Source organism: Oncorhynchus keta, chromosome 24, assembly GCF_023373465.1.
Source record: "Oncorhynchus keta strain PuntledgeMale-10-30-2019 chromosome 24, Oket_V2, whole genome shotgun sequence".
NCBI lineage: Eukaryota > Metazoa > Chordata > Actinopteri > Salmoniformes > Salmonidae > Oncorhynchus > Oncorhynchus keta.
Genome location: NC_068444.1, coordinates 13,852,579 through 13,877,228, shown reverse-complemented (window position 1 = coordinate 13,877,228; position 24,650 = coordinate 13,852,579). Strand labels below are relative to the sequence as shown.

The window sequence follows — 24,650 nt, the reverse complement described above, 5'->3', positions numbered from 1 at the left end:
GGAACCACAAAGGGGCTATGCTGCTCTGAAACTGACCCAGGACAATACGCCACTCTGGGGATACACTTGTCCTGAGAGAGACTCTTAGAGAATAAAGTTCTGGAACTGGGTTTACTTTGCTTTACATAATGTGGACATAGAGCTCTAGAAAGGACTGAATAATCTGCCCTTCTCCACATGCTTTCTTGGAAGTTCCAGAACAGGATGGACTAACATTGATTTTAGAAGTCTGGATGTGCTCCAGAGAGGGACTCAGCGTGACAGACAGCCAGGAGAGAGCTTCCGATCTGGGCTACGATTACCTGAGTGACACCTGGCACTCCTTAGAGCTCAGAGAGAAATGCCTACAGTACTTTCCTCTCTTTTTCTGTGTGATAGAAAGACAGTGAGGAATTTACCTTTTGCTTCTAATCTTAAAATCTCCGCTCAAGGATACCGTTCAGGACTGACCTCCCTCTCCCTCCTCTCCTCCCTCCTCTCTCCCTCCTCTCTCCCTCCTCTCCTCCCTCTCCCTCCTCTCCTCCCTCCTCTCTCCTCTTCCTCTCTCTCCCTCCTCTCTCCCTCCTCTCCTCCCTCCTCTCTCCTCTTCTATTCCTCTCTTTTCCCCGTCTCCTCTGTCAGGTGGGAGAGTAAGCTATCTCGTCTGGCTCAGAGGTTGAATCAGAGACCGGGGGATGCTTTGGTAAAGGACATCAGACTGCTGTTCTACACGGGCACCTCACCACACACCTCTCACAGTCTGGGCAGGTAAGGAAGGAGCCAGCACACACACACACACACACACACGCGCGCACACGCACACACACACGCACACGCGCACACACACGCACACGCGCACACACACACACATGCAGGTGAATACACATATACACTAACGCACAGATGTACAGACACACACGCAAGATGAATAGGCGCATGCACACACACTAATATGCAGATGTGCACACACACACACACACACACACACACACACACACACACACACACACACACACACACACACACACACACACACACACACACACACACACACACACACACACACACACACACACACACACACACACACACACATAGACACAGATATATCGCTATCGGTATGCGTATGATATCTGCATCAGTATGCGTATGTGTGGGTGTGGGGTCAGTATGTGTCTGCTGTGCTGCCTGCTGATCAGTGATGAGTTGAACTTGGTGGGTGAGAGATGCAGACTAGATAGACACTGGCTGGTAGGCAGATAGTGTATGTTAGATACTGTATGTCCGCTGCTCTGCATTCCTGTCTGTTAGAAGGGATAGACTGTTGCTTTTTTGGTTTCGCACAAACAGTATTGATTGAAGCTGGAGTTGTCCTTATCCCTTCTGTCTCTCTCTCTCTCTCCGTGTCTCTCTCCCTTCTCTCTCTCCATTCTCCCTCTGTCTCTCTCTCCCTTCTCTCTCTCTATCCGTCTCTCTCTCTCTCTCTGTCTCCGACTCTCTCCTCTCTCTCTCTGACTCTCTCCTCTCTCTCTCTCTCTGTCTCTGACACTCTCTGTCTCTTTGTCCTTTGTATGTGCATGTGTTGCAGTAGACAGTTGTTGGTACTGAGACTAGTACATGTCTGTCTGTTGCTCCGCCTTCCAGTTCTGTAGGCACTTTACTTAGCGATGTTCTGTAGGCACTTTACTTAGCGATGTTCTGTAGGCACTTTACTTAGCGATGTTCTGTAGGCACTTTACTTAGCGATGTTCTGTAGGCACTTTACTTAACGATGTTCTGTAGGCTCTTTACTTAACGATGTTCTGTAGGCACTTTACTTAGCGATGTTCTGTAGGCACTTTACTTAACGATGTTCTGTAGGCACTTTACTTAGCGATGTTCTGTAGGCACTTTACTTAACGATGTTCTGTAGGCACTTTACTTAACGATGTTCTGTAGGCACTTTACTTAACGATGTTCTGTAGGCACTTTACTTAACGATGTTCTGTAGGCACTTTACTTAACGATGTTCTGTAGGCACTTTACTTAACGATGTTCTGTAGGCACTTTACTTAACGATGTTCTGTAGGCACTTTACTTAACGATGTTCTGTAGGCACTTTACTTAACGATGTTCTGTAGGCACGTTTTATTTGATGCGGAATCAGAGTGGTGTTTTTTTTCTTTGTGGGAGTGATTGAATAATGATGTCGCAGCAGCAACAACAGCTGGACACAACGTGTTGAAGAACTAACACCCCCCCTCGGGAACACACAGTACCTCACCACATCTATCACTCTCTGGCCGTATCCCAATACCCATACTTGCATTGTAAATAATAGCCTGATTGGTTATTTGAAAAAATATATATATTTTATAGTATGGGATATTTCCAAAATTGAGTATGCTTTATTAAATGCCAGGATGTCATATTCATTTAGGCTTTTCATCTAGTACAATTCACTGCACACTGTTGAGGAAGAGAATTGTCTTTTCAGACCCACGTGTGTTTGACAGAAGCTGATAGTCAGAATAGGAGACGGGCTGTACCAAAATGGACTAATGACGGGAAACAACCCAATTGCACATTAGTATGTTGACATTTCTTGCCAAACTGCATACATTTTTACAAAACAGTACATTTGAAATAGTATGTAGTATGATTAGCTAGTTAACATAAAAAGTTGAATACATTTTAGTAAGTAGTGGACAAGACGGTTTTCGGACACAACATATGCACCCCTGGTGTAAAAGTAGTGTACTATATAGAGAATAGGGTGCCATTTGAGATATATCCCTGGTGTAAAAGTAGTGTACTATATAGAGAATAGGGTGCCATTTGAGATATATCCACTGATTTACATTGAATTGCTTTTCCAATTTACTCTTCAGAATGTACCACTTTCTCTCTTTATATCTGCTACCCTTCTATCTGCTACTCTACTACTCTTCTATCTGCTGCTTTGTAGTTACTATACCTCTCTTCTATCTGCTGCTTTGTAGTTACTATACCTCTCCTCTATCTGCTGCTTTGTAGTTACTATACCTCTCCTCTATCTGCTGCTCTACTACTCTTCTATCTGCTGCTTTGTAGTTACCATACCTCTCCTCTATCTGCTGCTTTGTAGTTACTATGCCTCTCTTCTATCTGCTGCGTTGTAGTTACTATACCTCTCCTCTATCTGCTGGTTTGTAGTTACTATACCTCTCCTCTATCTGCTGCTTTGTAGTTACTATACCTCTCCTATATCTGCTGCTTTGTAGTTACTATACCTCTCCTCTATCTGCTGCTTTGTAGTTACTATACCTCTCCTCTATCTGCTGCTTTGTAGTTACTATACCTATCTTCTATCTGCTGCTTTGTAGTTACTATACCTCTCTTCTATCTGCTGCTTTGTAGTTACTATACCTCTCCTCTATCTGCTGCTATACTCTTCTTCTGCTGCTTTTACTATATCTGCTGCTCCTCTATCTATCTGCTTTGTAGTTACTATACCTCTCTTCTATCTGCTGCGTTGTAGTTACCCTTGTATCTGCTGCTTTGTAGGTACTATACCTATCCTCTATCTTCTATCTGCTGCTTTGTTGTAGTACTCTTCTATCTGCTACTTTGTAGTTACTATACCTCTCTTCTATCTGCTGCTTTGTAGTTACTCTTCTATCTGCTGCTTTGTAGTTACTCTACCTCTCTTCTATCTGCTGCTTTGTAGTTAGTATACCTCTCTTCTATCTGCTGCTTTGTAGTTACTATACCTCTCTTCTATCTGCTGCTTTGTAGTTACTATACATCTCCTCTATCTGCTGCTTTGTAGTTACTATACCTCTCTTCTATCTGCTGCTTTGTTGTTACTCCTCTATCTGCTGCTTTGTAGTTACTATACCTCTCTTCTATCTGCTGCTTTGTAGTTACTATACCTCTCTTCTATCTGCTGCGTTGTAGTTACTATACCTCTCCTCTATCTGCTGCTTTGTAGTTACTATACCTCTCTTCTATCTGCTGCTTTGTAGTTACTATACCTCTCTTCTATCTGCTACTTTGTAGGTACTTTTCTATCTGCTGCTTTGTAGCTGCGTTACTATACCTCTCTTCTATTTGCTGCATTGTAGCTACTCTTCTTTCTGCTGCTTTGTAGCAACTATTCTATCTGCTGCTTTGTAGTTGTAGCTTCTCTTCTATCTGCTGCTTTGTAGTTACTATACCTCTCTTCTATCTGCTGCTTTGTAGTTACTATACCTCTCTTCTATCTGCTGCTTTGTAGTTACTATACCTCTCTTCTATCTGCTGCTTTGTAGTTACTATACTTCTCTCCTCTATCTGCTGCTTTGTAGTTACTATACCTCTCCTCTATCTGCTGCTTTGTAGTTACTATACCTCTCTTCTATCTGCTGCGTTGTAGTTACTATACTTCTCTTCTATCTGCTGCTTTGTAGTTACCATACCTCTCCTCTATCTGCTGCTTTGTAGTTACTATACCTCTCTTCTATCTGCTGCGTTGTAGTTACTATACCTCTCTTCTATCTGCTGCTTTGTAGTTACTATACCTCTCCTCTATCTGCTGCTTTGTAGTTACTATACCTCTCCTCTATCTGCTGCTTTGTAGTTACTATACCTCTCCTCTATCTGCTGCTTTGTAGTTACTATACCTCTCTTCTATCTGCTGCTTTGTAGTTACTATACCTCTCTTCTATCTGCTGCTTTGTAGTTACTATACCTCTCCTCTATCTGCTGCTTTGTAGTTACTATACCTCTCCTCTATCTGCTGCTTTGTAGTTACTATACCTCTCTTCTATCTGCTGCTTTGTAGTTACTATACCTCTCTTCTATCTGCTGCGTTGTAGTTACTATACCTCTCCTCTATCTGCTGCTTTGTAGTTACTATACCTCTCCTCTATCTGCTGCTTTGTAGTTACTATACCTCTCCTCTATCTGCTGCTTTGTAGTTACTATACCTCTCTTCTATCTGCTGCTTTGTAGTTACTATACCTCTCTTCTATCTGCTGCTTTGTAGTTACTATACCTCTCCTCTATCTGCTGCTTTGTAGTTACTATACCTCTCCTCTATCTGCTGCTTTGTAGTTACTATACCTCTCTTCTATCTGCTGCTTTGTAGTTACTATACCTCTCTTCTATCTGCTGCGTTGTAGTTACTATACCTCTCCTCTATCTGCTGCTTTGTAGTTACTATACCTCTCTTCTATCTGCTGCTTTGTAGTTACTATACCTCTCTTCTATCTGCTACTTTGTAGGTACTTTTCTATCTGCTGCTTTGTAGCTGCGCTTCTATTTGCTGCATTGTAGCTACTCTTCTTTCTGCTGCTTTGTAGCAACTATTCTATCTGCTGCTTTGTAGCTTCTCTTCTATCTGCTGCTTTGTAGTTACTATACCTCTCTTCTATCTGCTGCTTTGTAGTTACTATACCTCTCTTCTATCTGCTGCTTTGTAGTTACTATACCTCTCCTCTATCTGCTGCTTTGTAGTTACTATACCTCTCCTCTATCTGCTGCTTTGTAGTTACTATACCTCTCCTCTATCTGCTGCTTTGTAGTTACTATACCTCTCTTCTATCTGCTGCGTTGTAGTTACTATACTTCTCTTCTATCTGCTGCTTTGTAGTTACCATACCTCTCCTCTATCTGCTGCTTTGTAGTTACTATACCTCTCTTCTATCTGCTGCGTTGTAGTTACTATACCTCTCTTCTATCTGCTGCTTTGTAGTTACTATACCTCTCCTCTATCTGCTGCTTTGTAGTTACTATACCTCTCCTCTATCTGCTGCTTTGTAGTTACTATACCTCTCCTCTATCTGCTGCTTTGTAGTTACTATACCTCTCTTCTATCTGCTGCTTTGTAGTTACTATACCTCTCTTCTATCTGCTGCTTTGTAGTTACTATACCTCTCCTCTATCTGCTGCTTTGTAGTTACTATACCTCTCCTCTATCTGCTGCTTTGTAGTTACTATACCTCTCTTCTATCTGCTGCTTTGTAGTTACTATACCTCTCTTCTATCTGCTGCTTTGTAGTTACTATACCTCTCTTCTATCTGCTGCGTTGTAGTTACTATACCTCTCTTCTATCTGCTGCTTTGTAGTTACTATACCTCTCTTCTATCTGCTACTTTGTAGGTACTTTTCTATCTGCTGCTTTGTAGCTGCGCTTCTATTTGCTGCATTGTAGCTACTCTTCTTTCTGCTGCTTTGTAGCAACTATTCTATCTGCTGCTTTGTAGCTTCTCTTCTATCTGCTGCTTTGTAGCTACGCTTCTATCTGCTGCTTTGTAGCTACTCTTCTATCTGCTGCTTTGTAGATACTCTTCTATCTGCTGCGTTGTAGCTACTCTTCTATCTGCTGCGTTGTAGGTACCCTTGTATCTGCTGCTTTGTAGGTACTCTACTATCTGCTGCTTTGTAGGTACTATACCTCTCTTCTATCTGCTGCTTTTTTGAGTACTCTTCTATCTGCTACTTTGTAGTTACTATACCTCTCTTCTATCTGCTGCTTTGTAGTTACTCTTTTATCTGCTGCTTTGTAGTTACTCTACCTCTCTTCTATCTGCTGCTTTGTAGTTAGTATACCTCTCTTCTATCTGCTGCTTTGTAGTTACTATACCTCTCTTCTATCTGCTGCTTTGTAGTTACTATACATCTCCTCTATCTGCTGCTTTGTAGTTACTATACCTCTCTTCTATCTGCTGCTTTGTTGTTACTCCTCTATCTGCTGCTTTGTTGTTACTATACCTCTCTTCTATCTGTTGCTTTGTAGGTAATCTTCTATGTGCGGCTTTGTAGTTACTCTACCTCTCTTCTATCTACTGCTTTGTTCTTACTCCTCCATCTGCTGCTTTGTAGTTACTATACCTCTCCTCTATCTGCTGCTTTGTAGTTACTATACCTCTCTTCTATCTGCTGCTTTGTTGTTACTCTTCTATCTGCTGCTTTGTAGTTACTATACCTCTCTTCTATCTGCTGCTTCGTAGCTACTATACCTCTCTTCTATCTGCTGCTTTGTAGTTACTCTTCTATCTGCTGCTTTGTAGTTACTATACCTCTCTTCTATCTGCTGCTTTGTAAGTACTCCTCTATCTGCTGCTTTGTAGTTACTATACATCTCTTCTATCTGCTGCTTTGTAGGTAATCTTCTATGTGCGGCTTTGTAGTTACTATACCTCTCTTCTATCTGCAGCTTTGTAAGTACTCTTCTATCTGCTGCTTTGTAGTTACTATACCTCTCTTCGATCTGCTACTTTGTAGGTACTTTTCTATCTGCTGCTTTGTAGCTACGCTTCTATCTGCTGCATTGTAGCTACTCTTCTTTCTGCTGCTTTGTAGCTACTATTCTATCTGCTGGTTTGTAGTTTCTCCTCTATCTGCTGCTTTGTAGTTACTATACCTCTCTTCTATCTGCTGCTTTGTAGTTACTATACCTCTCTTCTATCTGCTGCTTTGTAGTTACTATACCTCTCCTCTATCTGCTGCTTTGTAGTTACTATACCTCTCCTCTATCTGCTGCTTTGTAGTTACTATACCTCTCCTCTATCTGCTGCTTTGTAGTTACTATACCTCTCTTCTATCTGCTGCTTTGTAGTTACTATACCTCTCTTCTATCTGCTACTTTGTAGGTACTTTTCTATCTGCTGCTTTGTAGCTGCGCTTCTATTTGCTGCATTGTAGCTACTCTTCTTTCTGCTGCTTTGTAGCAACTATTCTATCTGCTGCTTTGTAGCTTCTCTTCTATCTGCTGCTTTGTAGTTCCCCTTCTATCTGCTGCTTTGTAGCTACGCTTCTATCTGCTGCTTTGTAGCTACTCTTCTATCTGCTGCTTTGTAGATACTCTTCTATCTGCTGCGTTGTAGCTACTCTTCTATCTGCTGCGTTGTAGTTACCCTTGTATCTGCTGCTTTGTAGGTACTCTACTATCTGCTGCTTTGTAGGTACTATACCTCTCTTCTATCTGCTGCTTTGTTGAGTACTCTTCTATCTGCTACTTTGTAGTTACTATACCTCTCTTCTATCTGCTGCTTTGTAGTTACTCTTCTATCTGCTGCTTTGTAGTTACTCTACCTCTCTTCTATCTGCTGCTTTGTAGTTAGTATACCTCTCTTCTATCTGCTGCTTTGTAGTTACTATACCTCTCTTCTATCTGCTGCTTTGTAGTTACTATACATCTCCTCTATCTGCTGCTTTGTAGTTACTATACCTCTCTTCTATCTGCTGCTTTGTTGTTACTCCTCTATCTGCTGCTTTGTTGTTACTATACCTCTCTTCTATCTGTTGCTTTGTAGGTAATCTTCTATGTGCGGCTTTGTAGTTACTCTACCTCTCTTCTATCTACTGCTTTGTTCTTACTCCTCCATCTGCTGCTTTGTAGTTACTATACCTCTCTTCTATCTGCTGCTTCGTAGCTACTATACCTCTCTTCTATCTGCTGCTTTGTAGTTACTCTTCTATCTGCTGCTTTGTAGTTACTATACCTCTCTTCTATCTGCTGCTTTGTAAGTACTCCTCTATCTGCTGCTTTGTAGTTACTATACATCTCTTCTATCTGCTGCTTTGTAGGTAATCTTCTATGTGCGGCTTTGTAGTTACTATACCTCTCTTCTATCTGCTGCTTTGTAAGTACTCTTCTATCTGCTGCTTTGTAGTTACTATACCTCTCTTCGATCTGCTACTTTGTAGGTACTTTTCTATCTGCTGCTTTGTAGCTACGCTTCTATCTGCTGCATTGTAGCTACTCTTCTTTCTGCTGCTTTGTAGCTACTATTCTATCTGCTGGTTTGTAGTTTCTCTTCTATCTGCTGTTTTGTAGTTCCCCTTCTATCTGTTGCTTTGTAGATCCCCTTCTATCTGCTGCTTTGTAGGTACTCCTCTATCTGCTGCTTTGTGGGTACTCTTCTATCTGCTGTTTTGTAGCTACTCCTCTATCTGCTGCTTTGTAGATACTCTTCTATCTCCTGCGTTGTAGCTACTCTTCTATCTGCTGCGTTGTAGGTACCCTTGTATCTGCTGCTTTGTAGTTACTATTCTATCTGCTGCTTTGTAGTTACTATACCTCTCTTCTATCTGCTGCTTTGTAGAGTACTCTTCTATCTGCTGCTTTGTAGTTACTATACTTCTCTTCTATCTGCTGCTTTGTAGTTACTCTTCTATCTGCTGCTTTGTAGTTACTATACTTCTTTTCTATCTGCTGCTTTGTAGTTCTCTTCTATCTGCTACTTTGTAGTTACTATACTTCTCTTCTATCTGCTGCTTTGTAGTTACTCTTCTATCTGCTGCTTTGTAGTTACTATATCTCTCTTCTATCTGCTGCTTTGTAGTTACTATACCTCTCTTCTATCTGCTGCTTTGTAGTTACTCTTCTATCTGCTGCTTTGTAGTCACTATACCTCTCTTCTATCTGCTGCTTTGTAGTTACTATACCTCTCTTCTATCTGCTACTTTGTAGTTACTATACTTCTCTTCTATCTGCTGCTTTGTAGTTACTCTTCTATCTGCTGCTTTGTAGTTACTATACCTCTCTTCTATCTGCTGCTTTGTAGTTACTATACCTCTCTTCTATCTGCTACTTTGTAGTTACTATACCTCTCTTCTATCTGCTGCTTTGTAGTTACTCTTCTATCTGCTGCTTTGTAGTTACTATACCTCTCTTCTATCTGCTGATTTGTAGTTACTATACCTCTCTTCTATCTGCTGCTTTGTAGGTACTTCTGTATCTGCTGCTTTGTAGCTACTCTTCTATCTGCTGCTTTGTAGTTACTCTTCTATCTGCTGCTTTGTAGTTACTATACCTCTCTTCTATCTGCTACTTTGTAGTTACTATACTTCTCTTCTATCTGCTGCTTTGTAGTTACTATACCTCTCTTCTATCTGCTGATTTGTAGTTACTATACCTCTTTTCTATCTGCTGCTTTGTAGGTACTTCTCTATCTGCTGCTTTGTAGCTACTCTTCTATCTGCTGCTTTGTAGCTACTCTTCTTTCTGCTGCTTTGTAGCTACTCTTCTATCTGCTGCTTTGTAGGTACTCTTCTATCTGCTGCTTTGTATTTACTCTTCTATCTGCTGCTTTGTAGTTACTATGCCTCTCTTCTATCTCTTGCTTTGTAGGTACTCTTCTATCTGCTGCTTTGTAGTTTTTTTCTACTGTGTTATTGACTTGTTAATTGTTTACTCCATGTGTAACTCTGTGTTGTCTGTTCACACTGCTATGCTTTATCTTGGCCAGGTCGCAGTTGCAAATGAGAACTTGTTCTCAACTAGCCTACCTGGTTAAATAAAGGTGAAATAAAAATAAAAAATAAAAAACTATACCTCTCTTCTATCTGCTGCTTTGTAGGTACTCTTCTATCTGCTGCTTTGTAGTCACTATACCGCTCTCCTATCTGCTGCTTTGAAGGTAATCCTCTATCTGCTGATTTGTAGCTACTCATCTATCTGCTGCTTTGTAGTTACTCTTCTATCTGCTGCTTTGTAGTCACTATACCTCTCTTCTATCTGCTGCTTTGTAGTTACTATACCTCTCTTCTATCTGCTGATTTGTAGTTACTATACCTCTCTTCTATCTGCTGCTTTGTAGGTACTTCTCTATCTGCTGCTTTGTAGCTACTCTTCTATCTGCTGCTTTGTAGTTACTCTTCTATCTGCTGCTTTGTAGTTACTATACCTCTCTTCTATCTGCTACTTTGTAGTTACTATACTTCTCTTATATCTGCTGCTTTGTAGTTACTCTTCTATCTGCTGCTTTGTAGTTACTATACCTCTCTTCTATCTGCTGCTTTGTAGTTACTCTTCTATCTGCTGCTTTGTAGGTACTCTTCTATCCGCTGCTTTGTAGGTACTCTTCTATCTGCTGCTTTGTAGGTACTCCTCTATCTGCTGCTTTGTAGTTACTATACCTCTCTTCTATCTGCTGCTTTGTAGTTCTTTTATATCTGCTGCTTTGTAGCTACTCTTCTATATGCTGCTTTGTAGGTACTCTTCTATCTGCTGCTTTGTAGCTTCTCTTCTATCTGCTGCTTTGTAGTTCCCCTTCTATCTGCTGCTTTGTAGTTACTCTTCTATCTGCTGCTTTGTAGGTACTCTTCTATCTGCTGCTTTGTAGGTACTCTTCTATCTCCTGCTTTGTAGTTACTATACCTCTCTTCTATCTGCTGCTTTGTAGGTACTCTTCTATCTGCTGCTTTGTAGTCACTATACCGCTCTCCTATCTGCTGCTTTGTATTGACTCTATCTGCTGCTTTGTAGTCACTATACCGCTCTCCTATCTGCTGCTTTGAAGGTACTCCTCTATCTGCTGCTTTGTAGGTACTCTTCTATCTGCTGCTTTTGTAGTTTGTAGTAGAGGTAGAGTAGAGTATAGGTAGAGTAGAGGTGTAGGTAGAGTAGAGGGAGAGTAAAGGTGTAGGTAGAGTAGAGGTAGAATAGAGTTGTAGGTAGAGTAGAGGTGTAGAGTAGAGGTAGAGTAGAGGTAAATGGGAGAGTAGAGGTAGAGTAAAGGTAGAGTAGAGGTGGAGTAGAGGTAAGGTAGAGTAGAGGTAGAGGTAGAGTAGAGGTACAGTAGAGAAGAGGTAGAGGTAGAATAAATGTAGAGATAGAGTAGAGGTAGAGGTAGAATAAATGTAGAGGTAGAGTAGAGAAGAGGTAGAGGTAGAGTAAGAGGTAAAGTTAGGTTAGAGTAGAGGTAGAGTAGAGGTACAGTAGAGAAGAGGTAGAGTAGAGGTAGAGGTAGGGTAGATGCCGGGTAGAGGGAGGGTAGAGGTAGGGTAGAGTAGAGTAGTGTTAGAGTAAAGGTAGAGTAAAGGTAGAGGTAGAGTAGAGGTAGAGTAGAGGTGTAGGTAGAGTAGAGGTAGAGGTGTAGGTAGAGGTACAGTAGAGGTAGAGGTAGAGTAGAGGTAGAGTAGAGGTATAGGGTGAATAAATGAGGATGTAGAGTAGAGGTACAGTAGAGGTACAGTAGAGGTAAAGTAGAGGTAGAGTAGAGGTACAGTAGATGTAGAGGTAGAGTAGAGGTGGAGTAGAGTTAGAGTAAATGTAGAGGTAAGGTAGAGTAGAGGTAGAGGTACAATAGAGGTACAGTAGAGGTAGAGGTACAGTAGAGGTAGAAGTAGGGTAGATGCCGGGTAGAGGTAGAGGTAGAGTAGAGGTAGGGTAGAGCAGAGTAGTGTTAGAGTAAAGGTAGAGTAAAGGTAGAGGTAGAATAAATGTAGAGGTAGTGTAGAGGTATAGTAGAGAAGAGGTAGAGGTAGAGTAGAGGTAGGGTAGAGTAGTGGTAGAGTAAAGGTAAAGTAAAGGTAGAGGTAGAATAGAGGTAAGGTTTGAGTAGAGGTGGAGTAGAGGTAGAGGTAGAATAAAGGTAGAGTAAAGGTAGAGTAGAGGTAGATTAGATGTAGGGTAAAGGTAGAGTAGAGGTTGATTAAAAATTGAGTAGATGTAGATTAAAGGTAGAGTAGAAGTGGATTAAAGGTAGAGTAGAGGTAGAGTAGAGGTAGAGAAGAGGTAGAGGTAGAATACATGTAGAGGTAGAGTAGATTAAAGGTAGAATAGAGGTAGAGAAGAGGTAGATTAAAGTTTGAGTAGAGGTGGAGTAGAGGTAGAGGTAGAATAGAGGTAGAGAAGAGGTAGATTAGATGTAGGGTACAGGTAGAGTAGAGGTAGATTAAAAGTTGAGTAGAGGTAGATTAAAGGTAGAGTAGAAGTGGATATAAGGTAGAGTAGAGGTTTGAGTAGAGGTGGAGTAGAGGTAGAGAAGAGGTAGAGGTAGAATAAATGTAGAGGTAGAGTAGAGGTAGAGTAGATTAAAGGTAGAATAGAGGTAGAGAAGAGGTAGATTAAAGTTTGAGTAGAGGTGGAGTACAGGTAGAGGTAGAATAGAGGTAGAGTAAAGGTAGAGTAGAGGTAGATTAAAGGTAGAGTAGAGGTAGATTAAAGGTAGAATAGAGGTAGATTAAAGTTTGAGTAGAGGTGGAGTAGAGGTAGAGGTAGAATAAATGTAGAGTAGATTAAAGGTAGAATAGAGGTAGAGAAGAGGTAGATTAAAGTTTGAGTAGAGGTAAAATAGAGGTAGAGTAAAGATAGAGTAGAGGTGGATTAACGTTTGAGTAGAGGTGGAGTAGAGGTAGAGGTAGAGTAAAGGTAGAGTAGAGGTAGATTAAAGGTAGAATAGAGGTAGAGGTAGAGAAGAGGTAGAGTAGAGGTAGAGACAGAGGAAGAGATAGATTAAAGGTAGAGTAGAGGTAGATTAAAGGTAGAATAGAGGTAGAGGTAGAGAAGAGGTAGAGTAGAGGTAGAGACAGAGGAAGAGATAGATTAAAGGTAGAGTAGAGGTAGATTAAAGGTATAATAGAGGTAGAGGTAGAGTAGAGGTAGAGTAAAGGTAGAGTAGAGGTAGATTAAAGGTAGAGTAGAGGTAGATTCAAGGTAGAATAGAGGTAGAGTAGAGATAGATTAAAGGTAGAGTAGAGGTAGATTAAAGGTAGAGTAGAGGTAGATTCAAGGTAGAATAGAGGTAGAGTAGAGATAGATTAAAGGTAGAGTAAAGGTAGAGTAGAGGTAGATTAAAGGTAGAGTAGAGGTAGATTCAAGGTAGAATAGAGGTAGAGTAGAGATAGATTAAGGGTAGAGTAGAGGTAGATTCAAGGTAGAATAGAGGTAGAGTAGAGGTAGATTCAAGGTAGAATAGAGGTAGAGTAGAGATAGATTAAAGGTAGAGTAGAGGTAGATTAAAGGTAGAGTAGAGGTAGATTCAAGGTAGAGTAGAGGTAGAGTAGAGATAGATTAAAGGTAGAGTAAAGGTAGAGTAGAGGTAGATTAAAGGTAGAGTAGAGGTAGATTCAAGGTAGAATAGAGGTAGAGTAGAGATAGATTAAAGGTAGAGTAGAGGTAGATTAAAGGTAGAGTAGAGGTAGATTCAAGGTAGAATAGAGGTAGAGTAGAGATAGATTAAAGGTAGAGTAGAGGTAGAGTAGAGATAGATTAAAGGTTTACTCAGTGTGATGTACATCACTAATTCCCTAATTCCCTGTTCCAGTGTCCTCTCAATAGATACATGGAGTGACGAAGCAAACGTTCAATTCACACTTATGGATGGACTGAGGTGTCTATTCTGTGGTCGGTTGTGAGTGTGCAAGAGTGCCTTTTGTGGATATTTTTGTTTATTCGCCTCTTAGTGGAGAGACACGCATATAGGCACACACACGCACACACACAGACATGCAGACACACACGCACGCAAGCACACACTCACATACACGCTTTCCCCTGCAGTGTCACTAATTGGTCATGTGATTGGTTCTGTTTCATTCCTGTCCCTTTACTCTCTGGTGTAATATGTGGTGATATTTCAGGATATTCAGGCCAATAAGGGCCTTCACTTGCTCACTTAACTTCTTACGGCTGAAATCCCGTAACGGGATCGATTTGACAACAGCCAGTGAAAGTGCAGGGCGCCAAATTCAAACAACAGAAATCTCATTAAAATTCCTCAAACATACAATCAAATCAAATCAAATTGTATTTGTCACATACACACATGGTTAGCAGATGTTAGTGCGAGTGTAGCGAAATGCTTGCTTCTAGTTCCGACAATGCACTAATAACCAACAAGTAATCTAGCTAACAATTCCAAAACTACTACCTTATAGACACAAGTGTAAGGGGATAAAGAATATGTACATAAAGATACATAAAGATATATGAATGAGTGATGGTACAGAGCGGCATAGGCAAGATACAGTAGATGGTATTGAGTGCAGTATATACATATGAGATGAGTATGTAAACAAAGTGGCATAGTTAAAGTGGCTAGTGATACATGTATTACATAAGGATGCAGTAGATGATATAGAGTACAGTATATACCCTACATTATTCATCTCATATGTATACGTATGTAAACATTAGGTAGAATAGAGGTACACCATTTTAAAGATAAACTTGTTGTTAATCTCACCACAGTGTCTGATTTCAAAAAGGCTTCACGACAAAAGCATACCATGCGATTATGTTAGGTCACAGAAAAACCGCCATTTTTCCAGCCAAAGAGAGGAGTCACAAAAATCAGAAATAGAGATAAAATTAATCACTAACCTTTGATGATCTTCATCAGATGACACTCATAGGACTTCATGTTACACAATACATGTATGTTTTGTTCAATAAAGTTCATATTTATATCCAAAAATATCAGTTTACATTGGCGCGTTATGTTCAGTAATGTTTTGCTTTCAAAACATCTGATTTTGCAGAGAGCCACATCAATTTACAGAAATACTCATCATAAATGTTGATGAAAATACAAGCGTTATACATGGAATTAAAGATATACTTCTCCTTAATGCAACCGCTGTGTCAGATTTCAACAAAGCTTTACAGAAAAAGCACACCATGCAATAATCTGAGTACAGCGCTCAGAGACCAAAACAAGCCATACCCGCCATGTTGTGGAGTCAACAGAAGTCAGAAATAGCATTATAAATATTCACTTACCTTTGATGATCTTCATCGGAATGCACTCCCAGGAATCCCAGTTCCACAATACATGTTTGTTTTGTTCAATGATGTCCATCATTTATGTCCAAATACCTCCTTTTTGTTTGCGTGTTTAGTTCACAAATTCAAATTCACAAGGCGCAGGCACTTAGTTCAGACGGCAGGTCCATTACAGTTCGTAGAAATATGTTAAACGATGTATCGAATCAATCTTTAGGATGTTTTTATCATAAATCTTCAATAATATTCCAACCAGACAATTCCTTTGTCTTTAGAAATGAAAAGGAACGCAGCTAGCTCTCACGATCGCGCTCATGACATTCTGTCAGACCCCTGACTCAAACAGCTCTTATTCGTTCCCCCTTCACAGTAGAAGCCTGAAACAAGGTTCTAAAGGCGGTTGATATCTAGTGGAAGCCTTAGGAAGTGCAATCGGACCAAATTTTACACTGTATACACTGTATATTGGATAGGCAAAGACTTTCCCACTTCCTGGTTGGATTTTTTCTCAGGCTTTTGCCTGCCATATGAGTTCTGTTATACTCACAGACATCATTCAAACAGTTTTAGAAACTTCAGAGTGTTTTCTATCAATATCTACTAATAATATGCATGACTTGGCTTCTGGGCCTGAGTAGCAGGCAGTTTACTCTGGGCACCTTATTCATCCAAGCTACTCAATACTGCCCCCCAGCCATAATAAGTTAAACTTGTCAGCCAATGAATCAATCAATCAGTCAATTAGTTAGTCTTGCTTTATTCAATAGATAGTGCTGAGTGATTTAACGTTTTGGTTATTTTTCATTTTTTAGACAACTAATTCAACAAAAAATCCTTGTTCGTGAGCATTTCACCTTTGTCAAGTTAATCCATCTACCTGATAATTGTGGCATATCAAGAAGCTGATTAAACGGCATGATTATTACACAGGTGCACCTTGTGCTGACGATAATAAAAGGTCACTCTATAATGTGCAGTTTTGTCACACAACACAATGCCACAGATGTCTCATGTTTTGAAGGAGCGTGAAATTGGAATACTGACTACAGGAATGTCCACAATAATAATTTCCCTACCATAATCCCCCTCCAACTTCATTTAAGATAATGTGGCAGTACGTCCAACTTGCCTCACAACCGCAGACCACGTGTAACCATGGCAGCCCAGGCCCTCCACATCCGCCTTCTTCACCTGAGGGACCGTCTAAGACCAGCCATCCGGACAGCTGATGAACCTGAGGAGTATTTCTGCCAGTAATAAAGTCCTTTTGTGGGGGAAAAAACTCATTCTCAATGTGAAATCCATAGATTAGGCCATAATACATTCATTTAATAAATTGATTGATTTCCTTATATCAACTGTAACTCAGTAAAATCATTTAAATTGTAGCATGTTGCATTTATATTTTTGTTCAGTTTAGTTTGAAGACTAAAATAGTTTTGTCAGACCGCGTAGGCAGCAGCTATATAGAGATGAGAGGGTAACATGGAATTAGATAATAGTCATCAAATAAAACACATTTAATTTACACAACAACTGATGTATTGTATTAAAGTAAAATAATGTGAATAAATGAAGGTTAATAAATGATCATCAGTAATGGGCAGTCACTACCGTCATGGGACTTCATTGTTTTATTCTGTGTTTTTACAGCGTTCAACCCACAAAATTCAAACCAAAATCGAAAACCATTATTATTTTTTAATAATCGAACCAAAACCGAACCACCCTAGTTTTTTAGTCTTTCTATTTCTTTGGCTGTGTTTACACAAGCAGTCCAATTCTGATCCTTTGCTCAATTATAGGCAAAAGATCTGATCTGCCAATTCGTGGCAAAAGATCACAATTGGGGTGCCTGGTCCTCCTGAGTCTGAGACACTGCATCAGGTTCAATCCCATTCTGTGTCACAACCGGCCGTGATTGGGAGTCCCTTGGGGCGGCGCATAATTGGCCCAGCGTTGTCCGGGTTACTGGAGGGTTTGGTCGGGTGGGGGTGGGGGAGATTTACTGGTCTTATCGTGCGTTAATGATTTGTTATAGCAGGCCAGGCGCCTGCAGGCTGACCTCGTCAGTTGGACGGTGTTACCTCCGACACACTGGTGCGGGAAAAAATGGGGTAAAATGGAGTAAAATAAAAAATATAAAAAATAAATAAATAATTGGTCTGCCTGTGTAAATGCAGCCTTTCTATTGTAAAAGTGAAGCATGTTTGTATTCAAGCATCCCATCCCTCTGTGGCTATGTAAAATATCATTCTGTTTTGACAGACGAAAGATAAGAATTTGACTGGTTGTCTTGACTCCCTCGCCTGGCTTCTGGAACAGTGAAGAGATAATAACTAGAGTAACACTAGAATGTTCCTTTTTTCATGAATGGTTGCTGAGGAGCGCTCCTCATAACTGAGCTCTTCACTTCTCTCTCACAGCTGAGTGGAGCTTTGCTTTTGCACCAGCACAGATGAACTTGGCAACCAAATAATCGCTATTGAATCAAATGAATCAAAATTAGGACAAATGATCAGAATCACCTTCATTTGCCAAGTACGTTTACATAGTCAGAATTTGACTTGGCGATATGGTGCTGCTTGTAACAACATTTGGAGACAGAATACAGCCTGAGGAATTTATCACCAGCCGTGTACTGTAGTTGTTGGTATTTGTTGTTGTTGATGACAAGTCATCCTGTCAATGACTTATGTTACTCCTACATTATGACACCTTACGTAAAATGTTAACAAATGTTTGTCTTCAGAATCCAATATTAAACTAAGGTCTTTCAACACATGAATGTTTTGTGATGATTCTACGGTAGAAAACACATTTCTGTGTTATTATTTCACCGTAAAAGAAAAATGTCCACCTTTATTTCATTGTTCATGTCCCTGTGTGTACCTCTTTGTCTCTCCTGTCTCTCTTGTCATTTCTCTGAGCGCCAGATCAAATCTGTGCAGCCGATGGGGAAATGAATTTAACGGGAGCCTGTGGGTCAACAGTAATTTTTCCTACCGAGCAGAAGTGAGTGAAGCAATCATTTATGGCCGGTCTATCTAGCTGGCCAGAAGGGCTGAGTAATGGTTATTTGGTGTGTTTCTTGGAAATATGATGCGAGGATCATTAAAGATTGTTCAGCCATTGCTCTGTCAATACATTCCTGGAATTAGCGGCCGTTCCATGGCCCAAATCATCCATGTTAGCCATAGCGTATCGTTCAGAGAGAGACTCAGAAATGACCCCTTTTCACCTTTCACTAACACATCTGTCAGTAAGTCTCTTCCACTGTCATGGATCTGTTATTAATGTTGTACTGTCTCCGTATTTGTCACATGTATAACTGGGTAGAAATGTTCTCAAAGGAAATTGATTACATTGAAATGACGTTTTCCTTCACAGTCCCGAAGAAGGAAACTAAAATGCTAACGTGTGTGTGTTGTTTTTGTCATCCTCTAGGACATGAAAAGATAATAAAGATGATTTTAACTTGCCCCAGATATGAAGAGTGCCTTGGTATTTTTCTAATATATTTTCCTTTAGGAACTTCTGTTCCGTCAGAAGTGCAGAACCTGAAACTCGTCCATTTTCAAACCCATCAGTTTGTACTGTCTTTATTGTCGGCCGTTCTATTGTATAATTGGGTAGAAATTGCTCTTGCACATTGAAATGACTTTTTCCTCTCCCTCCCTTCTCTCCTTCCCTCCTTTAGGAACTATTCCGTCAGCATGACTCAACAGATGCAGAACCTGCAGTTGTCCCACACCAGGAAGTGCTCGGGAGGCCCTGCCTCCCCCAGCGCCGCCAAGCGCCTCTACAGGAACCTATCAGAGAAGCTGAAAGGAGGCCACTCCTCCTTCGAGGACGCCTACTTCTTCGGCCGCGGAGAACGCCACGGTCATCACAAGGGCTCGGTGAGTTGGGATTGTGTGTCCATGCATACATGCTATGTTTGTGTGGTTTTTTTCCACATCCAAGACATTTTTAGAAAGTTGAAGCTCATTTACTGAATTTCTATACATTTACATTGGAGAACAGCAAAAAACAAGCATGAAGGATGTGAAGGATATGTGTGTGTGTGTGTGTGTGTGTGTGTGTGTGTGTGTGTGTGTGTGTGTGTGTGTGTGTGTGTGTGTGTGTGTGTGTGTGTGTGTGTGTGTGTGTGTGTGTGTGTGTGTGTGTGTGTGTGTGTGTGTGTGTGTGCGTGCGGGTGCGTGTGTGTGTATTAGAGAGGTTTCAGTGTGTTCTCACACTAGGGCTGATGTGTCCCAGTCTAATGACATGTTCCACCGGGTTACATCTCACGTACAGCTTGTTAATTACTCATTACAGCTATAGATGCCGTAGCCGATGAAACTACCACGTCCGTTTGGGTTATTACAACAACACAGAAGTTACTACAAACAAAAAAACTATTTTTTGACATCATCACACGCCAGATAGAACAGAATAATATGTACTGCTGGGTTTTGAACCGTTTTGTCAACAAAACACAAACTAAGGCGCTGGATGAGAACAGTGGCATTCGGATTCCATCTTTGAATGTTACCGCATCAGGACTTTCACTGCGGTGCTACCTCCTTCTCTTCACCTCTCTTCACCTCTCTTTGTCTCTCTCTCTCTCTCTCTCTCTCTCTCTCTCTCTCTCTCTCTCTCTCTCTCTCTCTCTCTCTCTCCACTGGATGTGTTGTAAATGTCACTGCTTTTTGGACAGAATGTTCTTCCAGGCTTTTCCTTACACACAGAAGCACACTTGTCATTAGTCCTCCAGGCGTATGTGTTTCCATCACGCTGAACAATAACCTAGCATTGGCTTAATCACACTCCAACTGATCTGATGTTAACCCACACACACGTTCCACCGACACGCTACAATGATAATTGAATGTGAAATGAGTGATATGATATTGATTGTGCCAATCGATCAGAGAGTGTAGTTTTTTTTTAAATTCTGAGTGTTGGATCGTGTCAGTGTTCTCTCACTGTGACAGATAGACAGTACTGTCCCCATGTAATATGGCGTCTGATTTCATCCAAAGCCACTCAGTCACGCATGCATACATGTTATATGTATGTGGTGGTCCTGGGAATCAAACCCACTATTCAGGTGTTGTGTGTGCCATCCTCTACCAACTGAGCTACAGAGGACCACCTCTCCTCTCTACGGTCCATCAATCACTACACGTTGTTGCTGGGTCTGCCCTTGGTTTGGTTAAAGCTTCAATTGTCTATCAGTATAGCTCAGAGCCTATGACTTTCTGGAGCTGTGGGTGAGTGCTGTTGATGACGACAACAATGAGGATTGTCTCCTGACCCCTGTGTGTGTGTGTGTGTGTGTGTGTGTCCCTCCAGAACATGCAGGGTAGTGAGTGTCTGTTTGAGGCGGTGGAGCAGCAGGATGTAGAGGCCGTCCAGATCCTTCTCTACCAATACACAGCTGAGGAGCTGGACCTCAACACGCCCAACAGCCAAGGGTTAACGCCGCTAGACGTGGCCGTCATGACCAACAACACACCTATAGCCAAACTACTGCTGAAGGCCGGCGGCAAGGAGAGCCCTCACTGTGAGTATTTATTCACCTTTATTTAACTAGGCAAGTCAGTTAAGAACACATTCTTATTTAAAATGAGGGCCTAGGAACAGTGGGTTAACTGGTCTAGGAACAGTGGGTTAACTGGTCTAGGAACAGTGGGTTAACTGGTCTAGGAACAGTGGGTTAACTGGCCTAGGAACAGTGGGTTAACTGGTCTAGGAACAGTGGGTTAACTGGTCTAGGAACAGTGGGTTAACTGGTCTAGGAACAGTGGGTAAACTGGCCTAGGAACAGTGGGTTAACTGGTCTAGGAACAGTGGGTTAACTGGCCTAGGAACAGTGGGTTAACTGGTCTAGGAACAGTGGGTTAACTGGTCTAGGAACAGTGGGTTAACTGGCCTAGGAACAATAGGAACAGGTTAACTGGTTAACTGGTAACTGGCCTAGGAACTGGGTTAACTGGTCTAGGAACAGGAACAGTGGGTTAACTGGCCTAGGAACAATGGGTTAACTGGTCTAGGAACAGTGGGTTAACCTAGGAACAGTGGGTTAACTGGTCTAGGAACAGGAACAGTGGGTTAGTGGGTTAACTGGTCTAGGAACTGGTCTAGGAACAGTGGGTAAACTGGCCTAGGAACAGTGGGTTAACTGGTCTAGGAACAGTGGGTTAACTGGCCTAGGAACAGTGGGTTAACTGGTCTAGGAACAGTGGGTTAACTGGTCTAGGAACAGTGGGTTAACTGGTCTAGGAACAGTGGGTTAACTGCCTGTTCAGGGGCAGAATGACAGATTTTTACCCTTGTCAGCTCGGGGCATTCGATCTTGCAACCTTTTCGGTCACTAGTCCAACGCTCCGTATACATTACGTAGGGCTCACTAAGTAAACACTATGGAGGGTGCAATGTGAGTACACACTAAGTAATGCAACCCAGCATTGAAGCCGTTACTTAAAAATACAGGAACCTTGTTCAGGCCTTTTCTTCTGTGAGGCTGTTCCTGCTTAGCCTGTCTGGCGCGACCCAGCTGGTACACAGCGAGGGAAAGAACCACTAGTCTGGACTATGTTTGTTGCTATAATATTCACCCCAGAAATTGAGAGATTATTTTTATTGGTTCTTTCAAATGTTTTGTTTTCCTCTGGGCTTGAGACCTCTTTTAAAATGGAAGGGGGCGGCGCTCGGGGGGCTGTGTATGGCTGTACAGAACCAGCCAATTAAAGCAAAGCCCCCTTCGTTATCAATAATACACTGTGCTAACATCAAACAGCCTGTTCACACTTTGAAGTCAGGAGGACTTTGAGTTTGGTGTCAGCCAGACTACTTTATGTCTTTTTAAACATGGTTTTCTAGTAGGCCTGGCCGATATAGATTATTTTTTAAATATGTTTTTGCGAAAGCGATAAATCAACGATAAATTATGAGAAAATATTTTTTGGGGGGAGGAGCTAGAACCGGGCAATATGGACAACAGTCATAATGAGATAAATGTAACTATTTTGCTCGATAACAACAAATACACCAATCTTTTTTTTTTATGGACAGAAACTTTACATTAGCAGCAGAGCTGTGTTGTTTCCAAGACAGCTGAGATGGGAGCCTATGATTTTCAAAAGTAAGCTGTTTTATCTAACATGTACAGGGAATGCCCAATCAATATTTTGATGTGCACCCTGTCAATATAGGACCCAGAATGATCAGATTTCCTTTTTTGAGAATAGTCCAACATCGTTGTGCATAGTGACCTATAGGTTATATTATTTACCACCTGAGGAAGTTGGAACACAACACTGCTAACTGTAAATATGATATTGTTGCTAGATAGCCATGTATGCTAATTGAGTCATCTATGGCTATGGTCCTACACAAACTTTTCAGCGTTAAGCCTAGTCTACTTGATGTACAGTAGGCCTAGTCTACTTGATGTACAGTAGGCCTAATCTACTTGATGTACAGTAGGCCTAGTCTACTTGATGTACAGTAGGCCTAATCTACTTGATGTACAGTAGGCCTAGTCTACTTGATGTACAGTAGGCCTAGTCTACTTGATGTACAGTAGGCCTAGCCTACTTGATGTACAGTAGGCCTAGTCTACTTGATGTACAGTAGGCCTAGTCTACTTGATGTACAGTAGGCCTAGTCTACTTGATGTACAGTAGGCCTAGTCTACTTGATGTACAGTAGGCCTAGTCTACTTGATGTACAGTAGGCCTAGTCTACTTGATGTACAGTAGGCCTAGTCTACTTGATGTACAGTAGGCCTAACCTACTTGATGTACAGTAGGCCTAGTCTACTTGATGTACAGTAGGCCTAGTCTACTTGATGTACAGTAGGCCTAGTCTACTTGATGTACAGTAGGCCGAGGCTACTTGATGTACAGTAGGCCCAGTCTACTTGATGTACAGTAGGCCTAGTCTACTTGATGTACAGTAGGCCTAGTCTACTTGATGTACAGTATGCCTAGCCTACTTGATGTACAGTAGGCCTAGTCTACTTGATGTACAGTAGGCCTAGTCTACTTGATGTACAGTAGGCCATGTCTACTTGATGTACAGTAGGCCTAGCCTACTTGATGTACAGTAGGCCTAGTCTACTTGATGTACAGTAGGCCTAGTCTACTTGATGTACAGTAGGCCTAGTCTACTTGATGTACAGTAGGCCTAGTCTACTTGATGTACAGTAGGCCTAGTCTACTTGATGTACAGTAGGCCTAGTCTACTTGATGTACAGTAGGCCTAGTCTACTTGATGTACAGTAGGCCTAGTCTACTTGATGTACAGTAGGCCATGTCTACTTGATGTACAGTAGGCCTAGTCTACTTGATGTACAGTAGGCCTAGTCTACTTGATGTACAGTAGGCCTAGTCTACTTGATGTACAGTAGGCCATGTCTTGATGTACAGTAGGCCCAGTCTACTTGATGTACAGTAGGCCTAGTCTACTTGATGTACCATGTCTAGGCCTTGATGTACAGTAGGCCTAGTCTACTTGATGTACAGTAGGCCTAGCCTACTTGAGTCTACAGTAGGCCTTGATGTACAGTAGGCCTTGATGTACAGTCTACTTGATGTACAGTAGGCCTAGCCTTGATGTACAGTAGGCCTAGTCTACTTGATGTACAGTAGGCCTAGTCTACTTGATGTACAGTAGGCCTAGTCTACTTGATGTACAGTAGGCCATGTCTACTTGATGTACAGTAGGCCTAGTCTACTTGATGTACAGTAGGCCTAGTCTACTTGATGTACAGTAGGCCTAGTCTACTTGATGTACAGTAGGCCTAGTCTACTTGATGTACAGTAGGCCTAGTCTACTTGATGTACAGTAGGCCTAGCCTACTTGATGTACAGTAGGCCTAGTCTACTTGATGTACAGTAGGCCTAGTCTACTTGATGTACAGTAGGCCTAGTCTACTTGATGTACAGTAGGCCTAGTCTACTTGATGTACAGTAGGCCTAGCCTACTTGATGTACAGTAGGCCTAGTCTACTTGATGTACAGTAGCCCTGTTCATTGCAAATGGTGCGCCCTGCTCGGCGTCAAAACCCTACTAACATGATACTCCGGTTGTAAAGTGGTGCCATGAACTCGATATTAAGCAGGGAGAAATACATGAAATACTCATAGAAAACTGTGACTCTCCTCTCTATAACTACAGCAACAGTAGTTGCTCGGAAAACTGTATTTTTCCCTCAATGGC

The 24,650-nt window shown here is 41.4% G+C and overlaps 1 protein-coding gene across 1 annotated transcript in view; it reads left to right on the top strand.

The window, feature by feature from the left end:
* Positions 1–676: 676 nt before the first annotated feature.
* Positions 677–24,650, top strand: part of LOC127911381 (ankyrin repeat and fibronectin type-III domain-containing protein 1-like) — a 176,013-nt gene continuing 152,039 nt past the window's right edge. The window contains exons 1-3 of the mRNA XM_052477748.1: positions 677–747; positions 19,138–19,354; positions 20,778–20,988. Of these exons, the coding sequence (XP_052333708.1) occupies positions 19,154–19,354; positions 20,778–20,988 (412 nt within the window). The 5' untranslated portion in view covers positions 677–747; positions 19,138–19,153. The remainder of the gene's footprint in view (positions 748–19,137; positions 19,355–20,777; positions 20,989–24,650) is intronic.